General features: G+C 34.3%; 1 protein-coding gene across 3 annotated transcripts in view; it reads right to left on the bottom strand.

Annotated features, from left to right (window-relative positions):
- Positions 1 to 758: 758 nt before the first annotated feature.
- The window catches only part of LOC100916430 (potassium channel subfamily K member 16-like), a 38924-nt gene continuing 14482 nt past the window's right edge, over positions 759 to 25200 (bottom strand). For all 3 annotated transcript variants that reach the window (XM_031952663.1, XM_031952662.1, XM_023495712.2), the window contains 2 exons: positions 17031 to 17199; positions 759 to 1695 (listed from right to left, as the gene is read on the bottom strand). In XM_031952663.1, the coding sequence (XP_031808523.1) occupies positions 1361 to 1695; positions 17031 to 17199 (504 nt within the window). In that variant the 3' untranslated portion in view covers positions 759 to 1360. The remainder of the gene's footprint in view (positions 1696 to 17030; positions 17200 to 25200) is intronic.

A 25200-nucleotide genomic window follows, 5' to 3' on the forward strand; every position in this document is an offset into this window, starting at 1 on the left:
TTTCTCTCAGATCAGAAATATCTGTAGGTCCCAAGCCACACTTGTATGATTTCTTCCCAACTAGTGAAAAGAAGTTAGCATTATTTTTTTCTTCCCCAGCACACCCTTTACCTTGATTCTCAAGAACTTCTTTCCCTACTATTTCTAGACCTCCAGGACATGGGACATTTGCTGACTTTTAATTTCTATTCTTGGTTTATCACCATGGGGATAATGTACTTCATGTCATTTAGTTTATAAAAAAAGGTCTTTAAAGAGTTGAGCAAGACTGCCCCCACAAGGACTTAGAAAAGGAGGATAATGGCAGCAAGAACCTAAGTGTGCCCTCAAGAAGAATTTAAGTTCCTTGAAGGTGGAGAGCATTTTTTTTTTAAATCACCAGAGTGTAACATAGTACCTTGTTCATAGAAGGCAATTATATAAATGCTTGTTGAAGAGACATGATTCAGGCCAGTTCCAATAGACTTGTGAGAGCCATCTGCACCCAGAGAGAGGACTGTAGGGACTGAGTGTGGATCGCAACATAGTATTTTTACTTTTATGTTGTTGTTTCTTTACTTTTTGTTTTCATTCTCATTTCTTTTTCTTTTTGACCTGATTTTCTTGTGCAGCATGATAATTGTGGAAATATGTATAAAAGAATCATACATATTTAATATATATTGGATTACTTGCCATCTAGCGGAGAGGTTGGTGGGAAGGGAAGGAGAAAAAAAAATTGGAATACAAAGTTTTGCTAGAGTGAATGATGAAAACTATCTATATTTTGAAAATAAAAAGCTTAAAAAAACCAATAAATACTTGTTGAGTTGAACTGAATGAAGACCTAACTTTGCCTCTTTTCAGTTTTGTTTTTGCTATATCATCTATCTATTCTGGTTCTGTTTTCCTATCTGAAAAATGAGGGTGATTTCTTGAGTCTGTTTCTATGATTCTGTGTCACAATGGCAAAACAAAATGAGACTACTATGACTTCACCAATTAAATATTTGTCATTCAAAACAGCCCTTATTTCAATGATATTTAACCAACTCAAAAATCCCAACTATGTATCTGTATCTATATCTATATCTATCTATCTTTCTATATGTATGTATATACATATATATGTGTGAGTTTTCCTCTTTTATATAAATACTAAAAATATAAGTGGAAAAAGAAGATATCTAAGGCCATGATGCAGAATTGGATCCTGTCAATCACAAGTATTATCACATTTGTCATTGTGACTATAGAAGCTTGTGGGGAAAAGGCTTAATAAAATGACACAATTCTTTATGATTATCATCATTTTCTCAGTGTGACCTTCTACAAAACATAGCTCTCCAAACACCACAATATAATTTCAGTTCAAGGAATATCATAAGACTGTTTCACAAAGAAAGCTGGTTTCTTTCTCTTCTCTATTGTCTTTTTCTTCTGTTTCAAAAAAAAATTTCTGAGGACCTTCTTTACTGGAAAGTGGTAAAGTCTCATTAGGAGAAGGATTGGCACACTGGCATTTTTTCAGGCTTCTCCCATTTTCTCTTCCTGCTTTTCCCATTTTTTGGAGGTCCTCAGCTATCTTTTTTTCTGTGTCTTCCAAAAATCTGATCAACAAATTAAACAGAAGTGCAATCCAGGCAAGTCCAAAGAGAATCCAGATGGCCACCAAAGCTCTGTAATAGGAACAGTAGTATTTCCCAGGCTGTGCACCTAGAAGTAGTGAGTAAAACATGCAGGCAAATTAATAAAAGTTTACTTTAGTGTCTATTTATACACATACCAGTTTTCAATAATACTAAAGCATTCTTTATTTAGCAATTTTCAGTTTCTCAAGTAACTCATTGGGGAAGTGTGTGTGTGTGTGTGTGTGTGTGTGTGTGTGTGTTTGTATGTGTATGTATGCAATCCTTCCATGATTAGTATGCACACTTTGAGGACTGTTATAGCTAAAATTTTCATCACCCTGTACCCAAACCTAGTGTAATAACCTCCCTAACCTTAGTGTAAGGGGCCAAAACTCTGGAGAAAGGTGTTAACTCAGTGGAATTGATAAGACAATGGTGATCTAGTTTAGAATAGTGATTAATAGTTCTCTAATTCAGTATGATTGATTTAATCTTACAACAAATAATGATTCCCTGGTGATATAATGATTGGCTTATACTCAGTATACTGTAATGATATAATTGTAACAGAGTATATAAACTGGGGATAAACTCAGTCAGAGAGAGAGAAGACTTGAGCAGCCTCTAATGGCTTTCCTGCCTCCTGAATTCCTCCACTAAAACAAAGACTCATTCTGGAGGACCCCCAGAAAGCTAGCCCGACCCCAGACGAAGGAGACAGACTGTAAAGGAGATAATAAAGACTTTGGACTTTATCCCTGACCATTTTAGTGGTGATTATTCTGCTGAGACCAAGGCTGGTCCGAGAGACCTCCAGAAAACTAGCCACCTTCGCAATTATTATCCTCAGATGGCATTCAAAGGTTTTCATAATCTTCAAATCAGCTGATTCAGAATCTTTCCAGTCTTCCTTTACTTTAAAATTGTTCTATCATTTCAGTTGCAGCTAACTTTTCATGACTCCATTTAGAATTTTCTTGGGGAAATATTAGAGTGGTTTGCCATTTCCTTTTCTAGTTCATTTCACAAATATGAAAACTGAGGGAAACAGAACTGAGGGAAACAGGGTTGTGACTTGCCCAAGTTCATATAGCTAGTATCTGAGTATACATTTGAACTCAAATTTTCTCTAGGCCTGTTGCTCTATTAACTGAATCATATAGTTTCCCTTTTCAGTTTCTTCCAACTACCCACATTCTGTGGTCCAAAGATACTTGAGTTCTTACTGTTCCCCATACCAAACTACATCTTCCGATGTCCCTTAGGTCTTTTCTTCTTCTTTACCTTCCAGCTTCCTTTAAATCCCAGCTCAAAGCCTACCTTCACAGAAAGCCTTTGCCAATTCCCCTTAATTCTGAGACCTTTCCTCTACTGATTACCCTCAATTTGTCTAGTACATAGCTTCTTTGTACATAGTTGATAACTGCTTGAATGTCCATTAGACTATGAGCTCCATGAGAATATCTTTTGCCTTTCTTTGTATTACCGGTGCTTAGCAGATAGTAGGTGTTTTTTAAGTGTTTCCTGACTGACTGCCTTATGACCAGCTTGCAATCTCTCACCAGAACAAGCCTTTCAATAATCCAGAAGCACTTTTACATTCCAAATCATCAAAGTAAGACTTTAGAAAATATTAGCAATGTCTCACATAAGGATAATTAATTGATTTAATTATAGAGTTTAAGAAATAGAAGAGATTTTAGAGATATTTTATGGTGCCGAAACTGGGCCTCAGATTAGCCCAAAGTCAAAGTTTTTGACTTTCCCTCTGAGTTAGTAATATGATCAGGGATATGATCACAGCCTAAGTCTCCCAAATACTAATATGGATTTTTGGCTTGTTTTCCAATTGAAAACCAATAAAAAATGAAAAGGAAGTTTCTTTAAAAAATGAAAATGTCCATTAATTAGAAAATATAACTCAGCTTATGGAAATCAAATTATCCGAAACTCAAGGTTAAATACATCTGTCATTTGATTCCCAGGTTGAAAGGGTCCCTTGGAATGTATTTATCCCGGCTGCTTGGTTTTGAGTACTTTTTCTCTGAAGATCCTTAAGAACACAATTAACGTTTCAAATATATCACAATGTAATCAACTACAATTTTAAAGTTTGAAATGAAAATAAATACGTATATCATATTTTGTGTGTTGCACTATTGTGCTCTAAGAAATGATGAGCAGGATGCTCTCAGCAAAACCTAGAAAGACTTAATGAATTGATTCAAAGTGAAGGAGAACATTATATACAATAACAGCATTATTATATGATGACCAACTGTGAATGATTTAGCTATTCTCAACAACACAATTATCTAAGATAATTCTGAAGAACTTTTGATGAAAAATACTATCCACCTTAAGAGAAAGAACTATTGAGTCTATAAATCAAAGCATACTTTTTCTTTACTTTATTTTTCTTATTTTTTATCTTTTTTTTTCCACAATGTGACTAACATGGAAATATGTTTTGCATGATTGTACATGTATAAGTTATATAAATTTCATTGCCTTCTCAATGATGGGGGTAGGGGAGGGAAAGAATTTGGAACTCAAAATTTAAGTGAATATTAAAAATTATTTTTATATGTAATTAGGGAAAAATAAAATAATAAAGTAAACATATGTATATATGTTTACTTTACACATACATATACACACACAGTGGAAGGATTGTGTGTATGTAATGGAAAATTGTTTTGAAATAGATTCGTATTAAGGGAAGAATGATATACTATTTCCATCTGGACATGGTGGAAAGAGTTTTAGAACCCAAGAAGACCCAAGTTCAAATCCTATCTTTGCTTGCTTACCTAGCTTACTAGGTAGGTGACAATGGCAAAGTCATTTAATCTCTGAATCTCAATTTCTTCATCTGTAAAATAAGGATAATAATATCTTATTATAAATAATATTATTAATTAATTATATACAAAATTATATGTGTATATATAAATTATATAATTACATATAATTATATATATACAGGAACTCTGAAAGGGTGTACTTGAGTCTAAGACAGCAGGGTGCTTGTAGTTAAGTACCTACTAGGTATGAGATGGTGGTTCTCTAAGCACATACTTGATGTAATGTAATAATGTGGTGAATCTAGTTGGCGGATACTTAGGGTAATGTGGTGATGTGATGTTCTACAGCCCAGTGTGGTGTCATAATGTCGTTGTTCTGGGATAGTTAAAGGGATTTCTTAAAGTATTCAAATCAGAAACCAGTTAAAGACTTTAGCTTAAAAAGACCAAGGTTTCCCACTGCATCCAAGGCCATCTCCAGTCATCCTGATTTGTATGTGACCACTGGACCCAGATGGCTCTGGAGGAGAAAGTGAGGCAGGTGACCTTACACGGTCCTCCCTCACTTAAATCCAATTCACTTGTATGTCATGGTATAACCTCCCTGGGGTCATGGCCCTTTTCTAGAATGAAGGAAAAACAACAACAGTAATAAAGTCCTTGTGGAAATTTTAAAGAACTGTATAAATGTCTCCAGAAGCATGGCATATTTACTAGAGAATCAGCCTTAAAGTCAGGAAGACCTGGAATAGATTATTTTGTCTGACTCACTTTGGGTATGTGACTTTGAACAAATTGCTTGATCTCTCAGGAGATTAAAGAAAGTTTTCTCACTGGGAGTACCCATACAAATGTAATCAGAGATTCAGATCTATTTCCATTTGTATATACATATCAGTTATCATCATCATCATCATAGGCTACATTCCTAAGAATTTCACTTTTTCATTCTGTCAGGTTATGACAACTTTAGATTTAGGATCACTGCCTCATTTAGCATATAATGCAGATATAAATGTGAAGTAATAATATTGTTTTCATAATCACTAAAACTCTACATTTCTCTTTGTAATCTCATGAAATAACCAACAACAGAATTATACATGTTTTATTTCCCCATTCTCCTCCCTACCTCACCTCTGGAACCTTTCAAATATAGATGTTATTGTCAGTAAGAACATTAACCATACGATTAGGAGTCTGCCAGAGAAACAATTGGGATACGTGTGGAGTCCTGTTGCCTGTCAAGTCAGAACATATCCACAAAGTTTATTTAAAAGAAGTATTAACACACACAGTCCCAGGACAGTCTAATTTTGGTTCCTCATAGTTATTTAATGAGCTGGCTTCTGGGGGGAGTAGGTGGAAATCCTGTTTCCATACAAAACAATTGTCTATTAACAATCTATTCTGGCCATCTGATGGGAAAACACAATTTACTTATAACCATGTTAAAGCCAAGATCTACTAACCCTTGTTAATAAACTTGAGAGGGAAAAAAACAAAACCTTAAATAATCAGTGAATTTTTTCTTCTTATACAACAATATAACTACCAATCTTCCAAGCTAATGGATCAAAATACACGTTCCATGATAATAAAAATAGTTTAATATCTACCCAAGTTGTATACCTGTTATTTTAACTAAACCATACCATTTGGTTAGCCTGAAGTAATCCAGTCTCCAATGAAGTCTGAATGATTTTGGTCCTGCTGAGTTAGTTAAAAGTATTTGTAATGCAATGTGTCTACAGGCACATGTTAGAGCATAAGCATTGCATAATGCTGACATAAACAAGTTCTATATATGTAATTCAAGAATTTTTGATTTGATTTTCTCCACAATCTTTGGTATTTGTGTATTATAGTGCCTTTCATCCAAATAGATTTTGAGAAACCAAAGATTTTAAGTTTCATTGTCTCCATTTTGTAGCAGACAAATGAAGTACAGAGAGGTTAAGTAATTTATTTAGTATCAGCAGCAGAGATAGTAGCAGACACTGGAGGAAAGCTTAGTGAGTCATATGTCTCTTTGAGATTTCTGTTCTCCAAAATCTAGTTTGCAGAAAATTTCTCACCCTATCTCAAGAAATACTGCATCAGTGCATATGGTCAAAAGGCATACTTTTCCTCTGAAACCCTGGAGGTTGAGCTCATTAGTGAAAGAAAACACTCTCAGGAATAAGACTTTGTCTTTGGCTCTCAGCCATTAGTGGGCCTTCATTTTTCCATTCTTAGCCATTTTATTAGCACTGGAATAATTGCTAATTTCATTTTCTTATTTTTTTTTTGGCCTTAGAATTTTGTTGGCTTTAGGTTACATTTTATGGGAAACATCCTTTCATAAGATACTTGTTCACCAGTCATTGATGTGTATATCTTCTTTTTAGAACCTCAATCTAAAGGAAATTTTATAGAATAGTAAGAAATGAATTTATAATTAGATAAAGATATAGAAATCCATATTCAATCAAATTCAAAGAATGGAAATTCAGTCTTGCCTAGGGCAAAAAATAGTAAATTTATTCATCTTCTGTTTATAATACATGGTAACCTGATCCCCTCTAGTTATAACATTCTGAGATTGTGAAAAACTTCCCAGATAAGATAGGTTTGTATTGAAATTCTTTTTGCATTTCATTAGATCAATTTCCATCCTTACAATGAGCATTTGCAACAATACAATAGAGAGAAGTATAGTTTGTGTTTCAACATCTGTTATTAAATATAGGGAGATAGAAAAATTCTCCAAAAAACTTGTTGAAAGAATTCTAAATGAAATCAATATATACTTTAATATTCAATTACTTCAATGCCAATATAGCATAAAGAAGAATAGCAAAAAAAAAAAGATGTTGAAAAATATGACTTATGAGTAAGAAATAAGAGTAATTAAAGGCTCATTATGTTTATAGATAACTCATCTTTATATCATGAAAGCTTTCTTTTAAAAATAGGTAAATGCTATAAACAATGAATAATATCACAAATTTTTTATTATATTCTAACAATTAGGAAATCACTGCTTTGCATTATGAATGTCATTTTTGAAATAGTCATATGTGTATGCAGACTACTAACTCATTAGAGCAAACAAAACTCCTTACTGAATTAGGCAAGATGAGATAGCATATAGAACACTGAAGATCCAATTTGATCTATTTATATAATGTTAATATTGAAAAATGAGAAATGGTTAGAAAAATAATCGTCAACACAGACTACGCAGGGGTCCTCAAACTACGGCCCGCGGGCCAGATGGAGCAGCTGAGGACATTTATCCCCCTCACCCAGGGCTATGAAGTTTCTTTATTTAAAGGCCCACAAAACAAAGTTTTTGTTTTTACTATAGTCCGGCCCTCCAACAGTCTGAGGGACAGTGAACTGGCCCCCATTTAAAAAGTTTGAGGACCCCTCTACAGCCATTTTCTAATGAAGTCTAACAAATATAAATCAGTCAGGACAATGAAGAGACAAAAAAACCAAAAGACAAGAAAATCTCTTAGAGAGCAAACATGATGATGAACTCAATGATAAGCAAAGATAGCACTTGTTTAGAATAAAAACTAATTTACAATATTTAACAGAGGAAAATGGAGAAAGATTATGAGCCGTATCTCCTTAAAAGACAATTGGAAGCAATTGAAGGAAAAAACAAAATTCTTAAAAAGATACGACAGAAATAATTGTTTAAGAACTTTCTGATTACTAATATTTAGAGAAACATAAAACAATATTATGTTTGCTATAGATATTTGCTATTATCATGGTAGATATCCAATGAAGGGAATAAATAATTCTTTATACCCCTAATACTACCTTTGGAAGGTGACATGTTAATTGCATCAAATCATAGAGCAATGCTGAACCACTTAAAAGAGATCTATAATCTTCAAGAATTCAACCTAACTATCCACAGAATACCCAAATGGATGAAGAATATCTATAGTGCAATGATATGTTGTCTCTCTTTCTCCCTCTCTCCTTCCCTCCCTCCCTCTTTGTTTCTCTGTCTCTATCTCTCCTTAGCCCATACATACATGTTCACAAATAACACTGTATTCATTATTGGGCAATTAACTAATACAAGAATAATTGACTAGGTGGAAGATAATAGACTCAATTGCATTTGGGAAATTGTCCAGTGCTTTTAATGTCCCCATGTTCCTTCCTGAAATAAAGGCTTATCTTTCATAATTAATATTATTTCCCTTAATACTATACATTTGCAAATCATGAAATTAATAAACTCTAAAGAATTAAAGTTACAAATCATACAAATGACAATGGAGAGGTCCATGAAAGTTGTGAATACACTGATGCATTTTTTAACCATTGAAGAATTACTCTGGAGCAGTCATATAAGATTTTATTAGAGACATAAATGATTGGAAAAAATGATGGAATAATTTGAGATCTTCATGTGTAACCACCAATTTTCACTCAATGGCAAGTAATCTATAAGGACTGAATACATGTCCAAAAGGACAAGAGTTAACAAAGAATAAAAAGCTAAGCTAGATTGTGATATATTCTATTAGAGGCAGTATCCATAGTTATGAGATTGTACATTCTTTCAAAATATTGCAATAAGCCTCTTTATAGAAGCTCAACCTTAAGGAAATCTACAGAAGAGAAAGAAATGAATTTGTAATTAAATAAAGACATAGAAATCCATATGGAATCAAATTCAAAGAAGGGAAATTCAGCCTTGCCTATGGTGAAAAATAGTAAATTTATTCATCTTCTGTTTATAATAGAGGGAAAAATAGATCGCCTCTAGCTATAATACTTAGAGATTGTGGGAAAACTTCCCAAATGTGATAGCTTTATATTTGAATAGTTTTTATACTTCATTAGACCAACCTTCAATATAGGGACCTAATTTGTATTAAATTCTGACATAAAGCAAATAGTATTAAAAATAAATTTCAAGACTACTTCTGAGGTATCCATCAATTGGGGAATGCCTGAACAATTAACACAGTCCCAGCACAAGCCATGCTAGCACAACTTTGGTCCCAGCCCCAGCCCCAGCAAAAGTCTCAGCTCACACACTGGAGGTCTCTTTACCAGCACTGAGGAAGGTCTCTGTTGCTTTAGCAACTAGAACTTTCAGCCACAGTGAAATAGGGATACTCCTCACAGTTCTAGGACAGAAAAGAAGTCTTGTGATCAGGTGCCTAGAAGGAACTCTGAAATCAGCTTGAGACAGTGCACCCTCCACTTTGGAAACAGAGCCCTACTTTCACAAAAAGTGAAAAGCTAAGTAATAGATTGGGAAAATGAGCTGATAACAAAAAAGATCCTGAATATTGAAAGTTACTATACTCAGAAGATAATAACAAAATCAAAGTTCCTACATTTAAACCTCCAAAAAAAATAAGAACTGGTCTCAGGCCATGGAAGAGCTTAAAATAAATTTTGAAAATCAAGGGAGAGAGAGAGAGAGAGAGAGAGAGAGAGAGAGAGAGAGAGAAATGGGAAGAGTGGTGGAAAAAGAAAATACAAAAAACAAATGAGGAGCTTAAATGTTTAAATTTGACTTAAAAAAACAAAATTGGCCAAATGGGAAAGGAAGAACAAAATCTTACTGAGGAAAATGATTCCTTAAAAATTAGAATTGAGCAAATGGAAGCTGATGACTTTATGAAAAATCAAAAAACAATAAAACAAAACTAAAAGCATGAAAAAATAACTATCTTATTGAATAAACAAGTGAACTGGAAAAGAGATCCAGGATAAATAATTTAAAATTTGGCTATCTGAAAACTAGGGTCAAAAAAGAGTCTGGATCTCATCTTTCCAGAAATTATCAAGGAAAACTGTCCTGATATTCTAGAACCAAAGGGTAAAATAGAAATTGGGGGAAACATCCACCAATCACCTCCTGAAAGAGATTCTCAATTGAAAATTCCCAGGAATATTGTATCCAAATTCTGAAACTCTCAGGTTGAGGAGAAAATATTGCAAATATTCAGAGGGAAATAATTCAAATATAATGGAGTCACAGTCAGGATAACCCAAGATTTAGAAACTTCTACTTTAAAGAATCAGAGAGCTTGGAATATAATATTTCAGAGTGCAATGGAGCTAGAATTACAACCTAAAATCACTTACCCAGAAGAAATGAGTAATAATCCTTCAAAAGAAAAAATAAAATTCAATAAAATAGAAGCATTCCAAGCATTCATGATGAAAAGACCAGAGCTGATAGAAAACTTGATTTTCAAATCAGGACTCAGGAGAAGCATAAGGAGGTAATTAGGAAAGGGACTTAATAAGGTTTATCTGTTTATATTTCTACATGGGAGGATGATAAATCATTATCATGATGATAATCATGATAATAAATCATTGTTATGGCAGCTAAGAAGCACATACAGACAGAGGGGCACAGGTGTGAGTTGAATATAAAGCAATATCTAAAAAATAAGATGAAATCAAGGGTGAGAGAGAAATATACTGGAAGAAAGGGAAAAGGAGAGATGAAATGTGTAAATTATCAGCCATAAAAGAAGCAAGAAAAAGTTTTTTCAATGGAAGGGAATGAAGAGAAGGAGTGAGTGAACCTTACTCTCATCAGAATTGGCTCAAAGAGGAAATAACATACAAACTCAAAATGGGTATAGAAATTTATCTTACTCTGTAGGAAAGTTGGAGGAAAAGGTGACATGAGAAGGGGAGAAGGTGATAGAACAGAGCACACTGAGGGAGGGACTAGTCAGAAGCAAACCATTTTTGAGGAAAGGCAAAAGTGAAAGGAAAGAGAGAATAGATTAAACAGGGGAAATATAGTTAACAATAGTAACTGTGAAAAGAATGATGACTTCATTTCTCAAATGTATAGAGAATTGAGTCAAATTTATCGTTTAAAAAAAAGAACTATTCCCCAATTGATATATGATCAAAAGATACAATCTATGCTCAAAGAGTTGTAAAATCATACATATCCTTTAATGTAATAATACTACTACTAGGCATGAATCCCAAAAAGAGATTTTTAAAAAGGAAAAGATCCTCTATGTATAAAAATATATTTTTTTCTTTTCTCAGGGCAAATAATTGGAAATTGAGGGGATATCCATCAATTTGGGAATGGCTGAATAAATCGTAGTATGTGATTATGAAGAAATATTATTGTTGTATAAGAAATGAAGAGAAGGATGCTATCAGAAAAGCCTGGAAAGTTGTCCACGAAGTCAAGCAAAGTGAAATGTACTATGTACAAAGTAATAGCAATGTTGTGGGATGATCAGCTGTAAATGATTTCACTATTCTCAGCAATACAGTGATCCAAGACTGCTCTGAAGAACTTATGATGAAAAATGGTATCCATATCTAGAGGAAGAACTGATTGTGTTTGAATATAGACTGAAGCATATTTTTTAACTTTATTTTTCTTAAAAGGTTTTTTTGGGGGGGAAGGCAGGGGGAGATCTATTTTCTTTCACAATATGACTTTTATGGAAATATTTTGCATAACTTCATATATGGTAGGAGTATGAAGGAAGGGAGAGGCTCTGGAACTAAAAGTTTTAAAAACAAACATAAACATTTGTTTTTTGTGTAACTGGGGAAAGTTGAAATATTAAATAAAGAAATGATGGAAGAGACGGCTTCAGAAAACATGGGAGGATTTGTATGAACCTATGCAAAATGGAATGAGTAGAACTAGTAGACTAATTTATACAACAACAGCAATAATACAAAGACAAACAACTTTGAAAGGCTTAGGTACTCTGATCAATATCAGAACCAACTGCATTTCCAGAGGACTCAAAATGAAATGTGCTACCCATTCCTTGAGAGATAATTTAAAGTGTGCAGATTTAAACATATTATTTGGGGCAGAAGATGGGACTGGGGATGAGGATGGAGATAGAGAGAGAAAGATGAGAAAGATATGGCCAATATGATAATTTGATTTGCCTGACCACACATATTTGTATCAGGGGTGGTGCTTTTCTTGCTTCCTCAACTAAAGATGAGGGCAGTAGTGATTATGAATGGGGTGGAAGTGTGAAAGGAAGAGATAGACCTGAAAATAATTTTTTAAAAAATTAATTTAAAAATTAAACTTATATACCCAGATTCTTACCAAATCAGTGAAGGTCATTCTTTTTTATTCCCTAGCCTTCCCAAATTTCATAACTTGGGCATCAAAATATTTTTTTCATCCAGTACAACTAGGATTCACAGAAGTTTAGCATTATCTGTCTAAAATCAAACATTAAGTGACAGAGACAGGATTCAAATCCAGGTCATTCCTGACAGTGGATTCAATGTGCCTTCTAATATACCATGCCACTTTAAAAAAAAAAAAAGTTATTTTAAAGTTTTTCAGACACAAAGCACTCCAATGTGGACAAGGACACAAGGATCCAATATATGGCTATTGGGCAAACTTAATATTCTAACACAATCAAAGCTATTTTAAAATTGAGGTTAATATAGTCAATTCCTCTCCCAAATCCATTTGAAAAGAACAGCTTATACCATGATGACGTGAGCTGCCATACCAAGTGTAGATTCCTTATGTACTTTTCTAATAAAAGGTTGTGCCCTGCAGGGATACTATGGCATGAACAGCTTGTGAGCAGCATGCTTGACCCATCATTAAGACAGAGGAAACACTAGAGTAAATTCAGCACAAAAAGAACATTTTAATTGTGTTTATGCTCAGCATGAAAACAGAGGAACAAAATATGGATCAGATATTATTACCATATGCATCTAGTTTTAATGGCATGTCACTAGCTGTAACTAGCATGCTTTTCATCAGGACTAAAACAGTAGAAAGGGGGCAGAGTTGAACAGAAGATAATACAATAGGGTAGGAAGTGGGGGTGGAAAAGTAGTCAGCATGGTCCAGGTATACCTATTTTATAATATGAGAGCAATCCCTGGAGAAGCTAACTTATGGGATTTGAAGGGGAGAGAAAAATGGACCCGGGGGAGGGATACCATGATAAAAGAACTATGGCGAAGTCAACATAAAGATGAAGACCTCATTGGCTGGCAAAGGATAATGAAACAATGAAGCCTGTCTTTGAATCTTTGTGGGGAAGAAATGTACTTTTCCAGATGCCATCACCTGGAGAAAACTTCTGGTTGCCCTGCCCCAGTTAGTGACCACTGCGGCATTCTGTCTTTTTAAGGTACTGATAGTAAACACTATGATGTAGTTACTGAAAAAGAAAATAACTCAGCTCATAACTAGCTAGCTATGTGATCTTACTTTAATCCAATTCATGCACAGGTCAAGACATCATCCTGTTATGTCATTGGCCCTCTTTGAAAATGAAGAAGGAACAAGTCGTGTGACCTTGGGCAGACCCCAGTTTCTTCCTCATGGATCTATTTTAAATGACTTTTAAATTATCTTCTAGCTCTAAAATCAAGGATCCTAAGGAGGGTTTCTTTTGATTCAACAAAACATTCAATTTCCCTTTCATTCTTCCAAAAAGATATATGTGAGAACAATTTGTTGGGAAGTCATGGCTTTCGCACTAAATTATCTGACAGTGATCAGAAAAAGAATTGATTTCTTGATTTCTTCAGTCTCAATGTGGTATTTTTGGTGAGGCATACCAAAAATGTAGAGTTAATCTTTATGGCAAGTATGAATAAGAACTGTACAAATTTTGTGGTGGGCACATGGATGCTGGCAATTTTTTGTGGATTTCATCATAAATTCTTTTAGTTGAAAGAAATCTTTTTAATTGTGGATTATCCTTTAGTAAGACCTTCCCTGGTCTGAGTTCCTTCTGGAGTCTTTTTGAAGAGGCCCAGGCCAGCCTTCATTCCCATCCTGCCTCTATTCCTAACTTCCAGACTTCAAAGTCCTACCCTTGCCTCAAGTTCCTGCTTGCCTCATGCTTCTCAGAAGTGGATAGAATACCAGGCCTGGAGTCAGGAAAAGGAAAAGGAAATCCTTTTCCTGAGTTCAAATCTGGCCTCAGACACTGAGTATATAAGCCTGGACAAGTCACTTAAATTTGGTTGCCTCATCTGTAAAATAAGATGGAGAAGAAAATGACAGTATCCAGTATCTTTAAGGAGAAAACCCCATACGGGGTCACAAAGAGTCGGACACAATTGAATTAAGTGAACAATAACTTCTCTCACAAGAAGGTAAGCTTCTTAAGGGTTTCACTGGTGCTTACCACAGTGCCCTAGAGTTTAAGAATTTCTATCTCCAAATTATTTTTTTCTTTCCTTCCCTCTTAGTCTCTTCCCTTTAGAAAAAGAAAGCTGGATAACATAAATATTATCTAGTCCAGTGGTTCTCAAACTTTTGTTCTTAGAATCTTTATATTATTAAAAATTATTGAGGATATGTCCAAAAAATTTTTGTTTATGTGGGTTGTATTTATAGATATTTGCCATATTAGAAATAACAATTTTGAATTTGTAGATCCCCTGAAAGAGTTTCATAAACTGCCACCCCCAAGACCACACTTTGAGAACCACTGATCTAGTCCACCATTTTGCAGAGTATGAAATTAAGGCATTAAAGCAAATAATGTTAATTGACTTTGTCACACAGTCAGTTACACACAGACCCAGGAACAAAACTTAAACTTCTGGATTTGAGAGTTCTTCCTTCTATACCACACTGCATGTCTTATTCATGTTTCTTTTGTGGCTAGAATTAAGGTAAGTACATACAAACTAACATAAGCTGATTCATGTTCTTCAAACCTGATTTTAAAAAATAATTTTTATAGTGGGAATGCCATTGTTTAATGGTTGACTATGACTTCCAAAGCTATTACTTCATATCACCAGGTTGCGATGGTAAGCCTCTCTGCAATCTATAACTGAGCATATATTCAAAATCTTTTCAACTTAATATTACCAATCAGTGCACTTCAAAGTCTGTTGTAATCACTACACAATAAAACATCAAAAAATGATGGTTTTCTAAAAGTATCAGTAAACTGTTGGGGGTTGGGAAGGGGGAGCTTTTCATTGAAGTAGTCTTATGCATATCCTCATTCAATATGTATTACACAAAAATGAACCTCTTAAAGTATGGAAGTTCCCTCTATAAATGGAACCTCTGAGCTAACAACTTTGGTTTGTAGATGTTTGCTTGAAAAAAGAACTTTTAGATATTCTTTTTCACTTTCTTTGGCACCATTATCTTTGGCTCTATATTTGAAGTTGTCCTAGATTTCTGATTTCATTGGTATTAGAAATGCCTCCTAAGTAATTCCCTTCATCACTATAGACTATAGTCTTACAGAACTGCCTAAGTACACCGAGAAGTTAAGATGACTTGGCCAGTATCATAGAGCCTGTATGTGTCAGAGATGAGAATTGAACCTGCTTGACTCTCCATCTATTTATGATGAGTTTTTCATATATCTATCTATGTTTTAAGGGCAAGTTTTCTGGACAAGTCACTTAACCTATAAACCATAATCTATGATAGGCAATGTCCTACATCTTATCAATGAGATGAATAGGAGTTGGATCTCTTCAGCAATGAGGTGATTCAGGTCAATTCCAATAGATTTGTGATGGAGAAACCTGTCTGCATCCAGAGAGAGGACTATGGAGACTGAACATGGATCACAGTATAATATTTTTACCTTTTTGTTGTTTGCTTGGTTTTTTTCTCATTTTTTTCCCTTTTTGATATGATTTTTCTTATGCAGCATGATAAATGTGGAAATGTTTTTAGAAGAATTACACATATTTAACCTATATTGGAATACTTGCTATCTAGAGGAGGGGGTTGGGAGGAAGGGAGGGAGAAAAGAAGGGAACACAAGATTTTACAAGGGTGAGTGTTGAAAAATATCTTTACATTTGAAAATAAAAAGCTATATTATAAAAAAAAGAAAAATGAATAAGAGTATTTGGGGAGTCTTTCTTCCCCTAGAAGTCCTTATACTAACAAAAAACCCAGAATGTGAAGAACAAGATAGTTTAACTGAATCTACTCTTTTCATTATACATATTTTTGGTGCATCTTGTGTGGACAAGCTAGAGCAATATTTGAGAATCATTTCTCTAGCTACTAGGAGTCACAGTAGTTAGAGTAGAAGATGTTAGTTTAAATTTGGTCTCAGACACTAACTTTTGGTAAGTTGTTCAACTTCTATTTGCTTCAATTAATATCTACCTCCTCGTGTTGTGGAAGTCAGATGAGACAATATTTCCTAAGTATTTAGCACCCTGCCTGGAATATAAACATTTTGTGAATACTTGTTCCTTTCCTTTCTTTCTTCCTTCCTTCCTTCCTTCCTTCCTTCCTTCCTTTCTTCCTTCCTTCCTTCCTTCCTTCCTTCCTTCCTTCCTTCCTTCCTTCCTTCCTTCCTTTTTTCCTTTCTTCCTTATTAGCTTCTTCCCATAAGAGAAAGAAAGGTGAATAAAAAGTGCCTGGATTGGATAAAAGTGATGAGATTCTATGAGAAATTGTTGAATATTTATTATATGTGTATAAGCATGTGAGTGTGTGTATATGTTTAAATTTCAGCATTTCTTAACTCCAGTGAATACATGATGCATCTCAGATTGACACTTTATTTCAAAACCTATTTCAATCTCCTGCTTTAAATGAAAGAGCTACTTCAAATAGGAACATGAGAGTCCTTACCTACTACATAATCACCAAAACCAACAGTACTTAGAGTGATGAATGCAAAATAAATTCCTTCACTATAGGTCCAACCCTCTGTTGAGTGGAAGACAATTGGTGGTAATCCAAGAAATATGAGGATTCCCGTCATCAGGAAAAACAGAAGTGTCAGAAATTTGATTTTTTTCTAGAGAAAAATGAAAAGGGATAACAAATTAGGCACACCACGAACCTAACATGACTCAAATAGTTGCTCTCTTCTAGGAGCTCACAGTTTACAGTGAAGTCAGTAATAGTATTTTGAATTTAAATATCACATTTTGCTCTGATATCTTCAAGACCTAATTGAAGGGGGGAGAACAATTTTATATTTTTCTAGTCTTTAACTGGGATATTTGTCTTAAAGATGTGCTTTTTACTTATTCACCCAATGGTGAACTAATGCTTATGATACAATTATTCATCATCCTAATGACAGAGTTTATTGCACACTGACAGGCTAAGTGCATGCATTATCTTCAGTCATGACTTTGGGGCACCCATTATGGGCTTGGCATTGTATTAAGAGCTATGTCAATCATATATTTTAAGAGCATGTAGTTCATTTTAGTTGTCAAATGTTACTTTTCTAAGATAGCTCCCAGACTTCAAATTATTTTTTCCCTCTTGCTTGAAAACACAGAATTAATAGGTAGTACTTCAATAGAACATAGCACTAGGAATCAGGAAGATTTCAGTTCTAATCTTGCCTCCATTGCTCCCTACTCCTGTGACCCTGGACAAGTCCCTTATTTTCTCTGTGCCTCAGTTTCCTCATATTTAAGATGTATACAATAATAGCTCCTACCTCCCAGGGTTATTGGAAGAATCAAATGAAATAATATTTGTAAAAATGCATTATAAATCTTAAATCATTGTATAATTTGTCATTTGTATGATAAAAAGGGAAGTAATGAAGAGTTTTTTAAAAAACCGATTCCTCAGGTTCCAATATTTTGTGAGCAATGCAGGAAATACTCAAAATTATTTACCCTCCCTACAAAAATAAGGACAAATTACTAAATAAGAGATTATCCCATGATGATGTGGCATCAATTGTGGTTTCCTAATAGAGAATTTTATCCTGCAAAGGGTACTATGGTAGAAGCAGTTCCAAAATGTGCAAAGCCAGTGCATGATAACGGATAAGCTACTGTATCTCTTTTTCTCAACTTCTCCACTTATAGGTAGATTCACAATAAAACAGTCAGTTGGGGCTTTTCAACAATGAGATATTCATATCAGTTCCAATGATCTTGTGATGAAGAAAGCCATCTACACCCAGAAAGAGAACTGTGGGAACTGAGTGTGGATCACAATATAGCATTTTCACTCCTTTTGTTGTTGTTTGCTTGCTTTTTTTCCCTTTTTGATCTGATTTTTCTTGTGCCACATGATAAATGTGAAAATATGTATAGAAGAATTGCACATATATAAGGCCTCAAATATTTATTAGCTGTGTGACCCTGAGCAAATCACTTTACCCCATTTGCCTCAGATTCTTCATCTGTAAAATGGCCTGGAGATGGATATGGCAAACCAATTAAGTACCTTTGCCAAGAAAACCAAAAAATCAAGCTAAAAGAATTGAACACAATTAAAACAGCTAAACAACATCAATAGTCATCATCATTCTCTCACCTCTCATTTCCATTTAGTCATAAAGTTCAGTTATTTCTACCTTTTCAACATCTCTTATGTATACCCCCTTTTTCCCTCTGACACTGCCACCACCTTGGTGCAGCTCTTATAACCTCATGGGATAACCTGCTGATTGATCCCTCTGACTGAGATCTTTCTCTACTCTAACCCATCTTTCAATCAGCTATAAAAATGATCTTAGAGCACATATATGGCAGTGTCAGATCTATATTTAGTAAATTATAGTGGCTCCTGATTGCCTCTAGGATCAAATATAAAATCTTATGTTTGATTCTTAAAGCCCTTCGTAATTTGGTCCCGCTTTAATCTTTCCAGCAATCTTACACCTTACTCCTTCCCACATATTTTGTGATCTGGTGACCCTAGCCTCCTTTATTTTCTTCAGTTATGACACTTCATCTCTCTACTCTGAGTTTTATTATTGGTTGTCCTCAATACTTGAATATTCTCCTTCCTATTTCTCTCTTCCAGATTCCCTGGCTGTCCACCTTCTTCAAAAAAAAAACTTTTTTGGTACTCCTTAATTTTTAATGCCTTCTTGTAAGACAATCCCCAATTTATCTTGTATATATAATTGTTTGCACATTCTCTCTCCCATTGACACATAAGCTCTTTGAGAGCAAGGATGAGAATTTGTTTTTTGGATGCTTTGAGGATTGAACGTTTTTTGTTGTTGTTCTTGATTTTTTTTTTTTTTTGCCTTTCCTTGTATCTTAAGAATCTAGCACAGTACTTGGAACATAATAGGTAATTTAATAAATTCTAGTTTTCTGTCTGTCTATCAAAACAACTTTGAATATATTTGTGTTTCTATTGAAAACAGCAGACAAAGATCTCTTTAGAAATCTAGATAGCAATATCTATATATAAAATAAAGGCAACCAATAAAGATATTGGTATAGATATGGATAAAAATATCCCATAAACTAATTCAATTGTCTGTGACATAGGTATATATATAGATATATCCACTTTGTATTTTAGATTTGAATATTCAAATCTATGTTTCATTATTCTGTACTTCCCTGGTTTTATAGTATTCCAAGGCTGAGTTCAATGTCATTTACAAGCTAGAAGCATTTTAAGAACTTCACAACAGAGAATCTTTTTAAATCTTTGGAGTTTGTGTAAAATATCTTTCCAGATCTAGCAACAAAGTTGTTAGTTTTTCAGTTAATTCAGTTTTGTCTGATTCTTTGTGACTCTATTTGGAGTTTTCTTAGCAAAAGGTATTTTGCCATTTCCTTCTCCAGCTCATTTAACAGATGAGGAAACAGAAATAAATAGGGTAAAGTGACTTCCCCAGGGTCACAGAGCTAAGAAGTGTCTGAGACCAGATTTAAATTCAGGAAGAGGAGTCTTCTTAACTCCAAATTATCTACCTATCTGCCCTAGCAAGGAAGTTATATAACCTTATTTTCCCTGTTTTACATCTTGTTTGAAATTAAAACTTTGTAGAAATTGAAGATGCTTCTCTCTCTCTCTCTCTCTCTCTCTCTCTCTCTCTCTCTCGCAATTGGGATTAAATGACTTGCCTAGGATCACACAGCTAAAAAGGGTTAAGTGTCTGAAGCCAGATTTGAACTTAGGGTCTTCTAACTTCAGATCTGGGGTTCTATCCACTGTGCCCTAGATGCCCCTGATGTTTATCTCTGTAAATGTATCCTTCCTGAACTTTTATAAAACTCTTTCTGAAACTTTACCCAGCAGCCACTTTCACACCAGAAATACGACCACACCTAGTCTCCTCCTCTGGTGAGTTCCTCTCCAAACTGCATGCATGAAGTCTATCCCATCAGCCAACTTCAAGCTATAGTCTCTTTCTCTGATTGAGGAATTCATTCCTGTCTTCCATGCTTACCATGGTAGTCATGCTTACTAAGAGCAGAGAATATCTTATATTTTGACTCTGTTTTTATTCTCAGGTCTGATCATTGTTTCTGTCTGTCTCTGTGTTTCTGTTTCTGTCTTTATCTCCTTTTGTCTCTGTGTCTCTCTGTTTCTCTTATTTCTCTGTCTCTTTGTCTCTAAGTCTCTCTCTTTCTATCTTTCTTCCTCCCTCATTTATCTATCAGCTATTTCCAACTCTGTCTCTGTCTACTTACCTACCTATCTTTCTGTCTATCTGTCTATATAGAATGTGAAAGTTGTTATGTGAGGAAAGTAATCATAGTTATATTTTTGTTCTACTAAGTCATTATTTTTTTCATATCAATAAATAATTCAGAGGGGTCATTTATGATCTATACTTCTTAGTAGGTAGAATAATCATAAAATTGTTATCTGTTACAGAAGCCTATCTGTGAAAACCTTCCTATTTTCTTCTCATATTTCCATCAAAGATACCACCAATAAAGGCACAAAACCTTCTCATAAAGATTTTATAGAGACGAAAAGCAGGCATGTGAGTGAGTAGTTGCTAATGTCTTCTTGGTGCGTTTTATATATTAAAACACCATATGTTTTCCATTCTTTTTGAATCATCTTCTCTTTTAGAAATCTTGAAATTCTATCCCTTAAGTACCTTTAAAATGATATTTTCTCCACCATAGATTTCTGTTTGTGTTCAGCTTGATCCAGCTGCTCTTTCTAACTTAATATTTTAAATGGTATTAATTCACCCTTAAAATACTATACACATTATCACCTATGAGAACACACTACAAAATTGCTGGTGACTTTGTTGCATGATGCTTATGCTTGTTGTCCTCTTTCCAGTTTTATCCACAAATGTTCTTGACTTTGTTATGTCTCATGTTAAGCTCTCTAAAGGTTTATTTTCTCTGCAATTACTTTTAATTATTTTGTGAGATAATATTGTTCCTAGCCTACCAGTATTGCGCCCTGTGATGTTTTACAAATAAGCTTATTGCTCTAGTTCAGTATTGTCTCTAGCTACCATATCTCTCCAGGTGGCAAGAAGATTAAATATTTGTTACTAAAATTCTTTCTGAACTCAAAATAGTGACTGTGGTGCATGAGTTAAATGTCTTTAAGAGGCAATGATAGTCTAAGCCTTTTAATTATCCATATTCTATTTTTCCAATTAATTCCTAATTTCAGCAAAATAGCTTAATCTTACTGCAATTACAGGGTCTTCCTCTTATCTTCATTTCATATAATCTATTATTTTCTTTGACCTTTGCCATAATTCAATTACAAATGCACATAAACAGAGACTCTGAAATTCTGTGCCTGTCACCAGTCTGCTAATGTGAGCGAGTGAAAGCCAATTTGATTAGTTCAGTCACAGCACCCAAGATGCATGTAAGAAGAAGATTTAACTGATCCAAGAGACCAGGCCCAGTCATTTTTATGCTATGGCATAGTGAGAGTTAAATTTCTTCATTCTCCATCCCCCATTCCTCATTCCTACTAAAGAATAAGACAATTCAGAGAATACTGTCTTTCCAGTGGTCCAAATTATTCCCCACTGCCTTGCTTCACAGATAACAAGACAGTGTCCTATTAGTGTCACATAAGACATTTGTATAAAAACTCTAAGTAAGTTTGAATGACTGGAGTGACTTTTGGAGGCCTTCAATCATAGTGCACAAATTGCTGCAAATCTGAGCCACCAGACATACACTGTTCCTAAGGGCTTCCCATCAAAGCTGTTCCTGACTGACATCTGTTCTCCTCCCATGAGTGCCATCTCTATGTGGCAGTGTTAATATTCAAGAATAGCTCCCTCCTCTTTTGCACTGCAGTTAAGATAAAGCCAATTTCTCTTTTCAACAATGTGGTGATTCATTGAGTGTGGATCACAACATAGTATTTTCACTTTTTTTTGTTTGCTTGCAATTTGTTTTCTTTCTCATTTTGTTTCCTTTTTGATCCAATTTTTCTTATGCAGGGTGATAATTGTGGAAACATGTATAGAAGAATTGCACTTGTTTAACATATTGGATTACTTGCCATCTAGAGGAGAGATCATAGGGGAGGGGAGAGAGAAAAAAAAATTAGAACACAAGGTTTTGCAAGAATGAATGTTGAAAACTATCTATGTGTGTGTGTTTGAAAATAAAAAGATTTACTAAAAAATTTTAAAAAAAAGGATAGTGGGGTGATTCAATGCAATTCTAACAGACCTGGAATGGAAAGTGCCATCGACATCCAGAGAGAGAGCTATGAAGACTGAATGAGGATCAAAGCACAGTATTTTCAATTTTTTGATTGTTGTTTTCTTGCTTTCTTGTATTTTGTTTTCCCCTTTGATCTGATTTTTCTTGCACAGCATGATGAATACAGAAATATGTTTAGCATTGTACATGTTTAACCTATATCGGATTGCTTGCAGTCTTGGGGAAAGTAGAGGAAAGGGAGAAAAATTTGGAACACAAGATTTTCCAAAGGTGAATGTTGAAAACTATCTTTGCATGTATTTGCAAAAATAAAGTACTAATAAATAAATAAAATGATATGGCCAATTTCAATTTTTTAAACAATGTCACTCAGTGCTTGAAATATTTAGTACCTTCTGATATTCTTGAAAATTGTTCATAATGGCCAAGTGTGAAAACTTCAAGTAATTTCAAATCTTTGCCTTCTTTAGTTTCTTGATCCTGAAATTTATTTTCCAACATAATTTGCACTATCCACTCACTTTTATAGTATCACCAAATATCAAAGTATATTTTAGTTTCATCAAGTCTTTGTTTTCTCAACATCTTCCTTTTCTGCAACAGATGTCACATTCAAATGGATGTAACAATGCAGAACTATGCACATGCACATTATATGTATGTATTCAGTGGAAGTAGATCATCTGAGGGGGAGAGATTAGCAGGATGGAGGAAGGAAATAAGAAAAGCATTCTTCAAGGGATGGATTTTCAGCTGAATTTTGAAGGAAGTCAGAGAAGCTCAGAATCAGAAGTGAGAATAGAGAGTATTCCAGTCCTGGGCTTCTCTGGGTATGTTTTGAGCATGCCCAGTTTATCTAGCACAGAGTTCTATGGATCTCTTATCATGTGGATAGAGTAGTATTCTTTGGTTGACCTCCTCCATCTTTAAAATTGATGAGAATGAGTCATTCATCCTCTTCTGGAATTATGTCCATTTACTGTTAGCAGCTCTCTTTTTGATCTTTTTGTGATTCTGTTCTATGCAGCATAAACACCATGAAATGAACCCATAAGAGACAAGGTGCCCTTCTTTTTCTTTCTTTTCTTTTATTTCAGCTCTGAGAAATGGCTCGGTGGGGGGCGGGGAGGGCAGTTGTTCTAAGTCATTTGTCTTCAACTGAGGAGTTACATGTAAAAAGATTAGGAAGGTAGAAAGAGACCAGGTTGTGAAGATCCAAGAAGAAGATCTTATATTTGATTCTAGAAGTAATTAGAAGCCATCGAAGTTTATTGAAGTGAGGTTAAGAGGCAGGTAACAGTTATCAGACTTGAACTTTAAGAAGATTTCTTTGGTAGTTGAATGACAGATGGATGGGAATGGGGAAAGACTTAAGGTAGGGAGATCCATTAGAAGATTATTGAATAGTCCTGGCAAAAGGTAATGAGGGTCTCTACTAGCAAGATGACTATGTTAGTAGAGAGAAAGAAATGTATATGGGAGATGTTATGAAGAAAACAAAAGATTTGACAATAGGTTGAACATAAAAGGTGATTGTGAATGAAGTACTGAGGATGAAACTGGGATTGGGAGTCAAGGTGCCTGGGAGGATGATGAGGATGCCATTTTGAGTAATAGGAAAGTTGAGAAGAGGGCAGGGTTTAGGGAAAAAGATAAGTTCTAATTTGGACTTGAGTTTGAGATTCGTATAGGGCATTTAATTTGAGATATCCAAAAGATAACTGGAATGTTCAAAAGGCAGAACTGCAGTTCAGGAGAGAAATTGGGACTAGTTATTGGTATTATAATCCAACAGGTTAACCTTAAGCACCAAGTCTAACAGTTATTCACTGGGAGTTAAAAACTCCCTGAGTCTCAATACATGATCCAACTCACAAACTGTTATAAAGAAATTACTTAATAAATCTTAAATAATCTTAAAATAATTCTTAAATTTTAAATGTATTGAAATAATTCAATACAAGTGTGAATTTTAATGGTAATTTTAAAAAATAGTTTTTTAAATTAAAGATTAATGAAAAAGATACAAAATTTTATTATATCCCAACAAATTAAACTTAATTCAATTGATGGTAGGTTTGTATTTAACATTAACCTTATGTTCATGTTTTGTATGATATCACAATGCTCCTTTCAATTTGCCATTTCAAATAAATGTTCCATAGTCCTATATGAATATCATAGCTTCTATTTATCTCCAATGTTTTTTAAAAAGAAATTTGCTTTCTAGATCTGTAACACTTGTCTATTTAATGTTTATACTCAGATATTCATTAAAAAGCATATATGGTGTAAAAATATGGATCTCATTCCTTTAAAAAATTCTATGGTTGAATTCTATGGACTTCTACCATGAAACAATCATAAAAGCATTCCTTGGATATCTGTCACCAGCTTACCCT

Source organism: Sarcophilus harrisii, chromosome 2, assembly GCF_902635505.1.
Source record: "Sarcophilus harrisii chromosome 2, mSarHar1.11, whole genome shotgun sequence".
Taxonomy (NCBI): domain Eukaryota; kingdom Metazoa; phylum Chordata; class Mammalia; order Dasyuromorphia; family Dasyuridae; genus Sarcophilus; species Sarcophilus harrisii.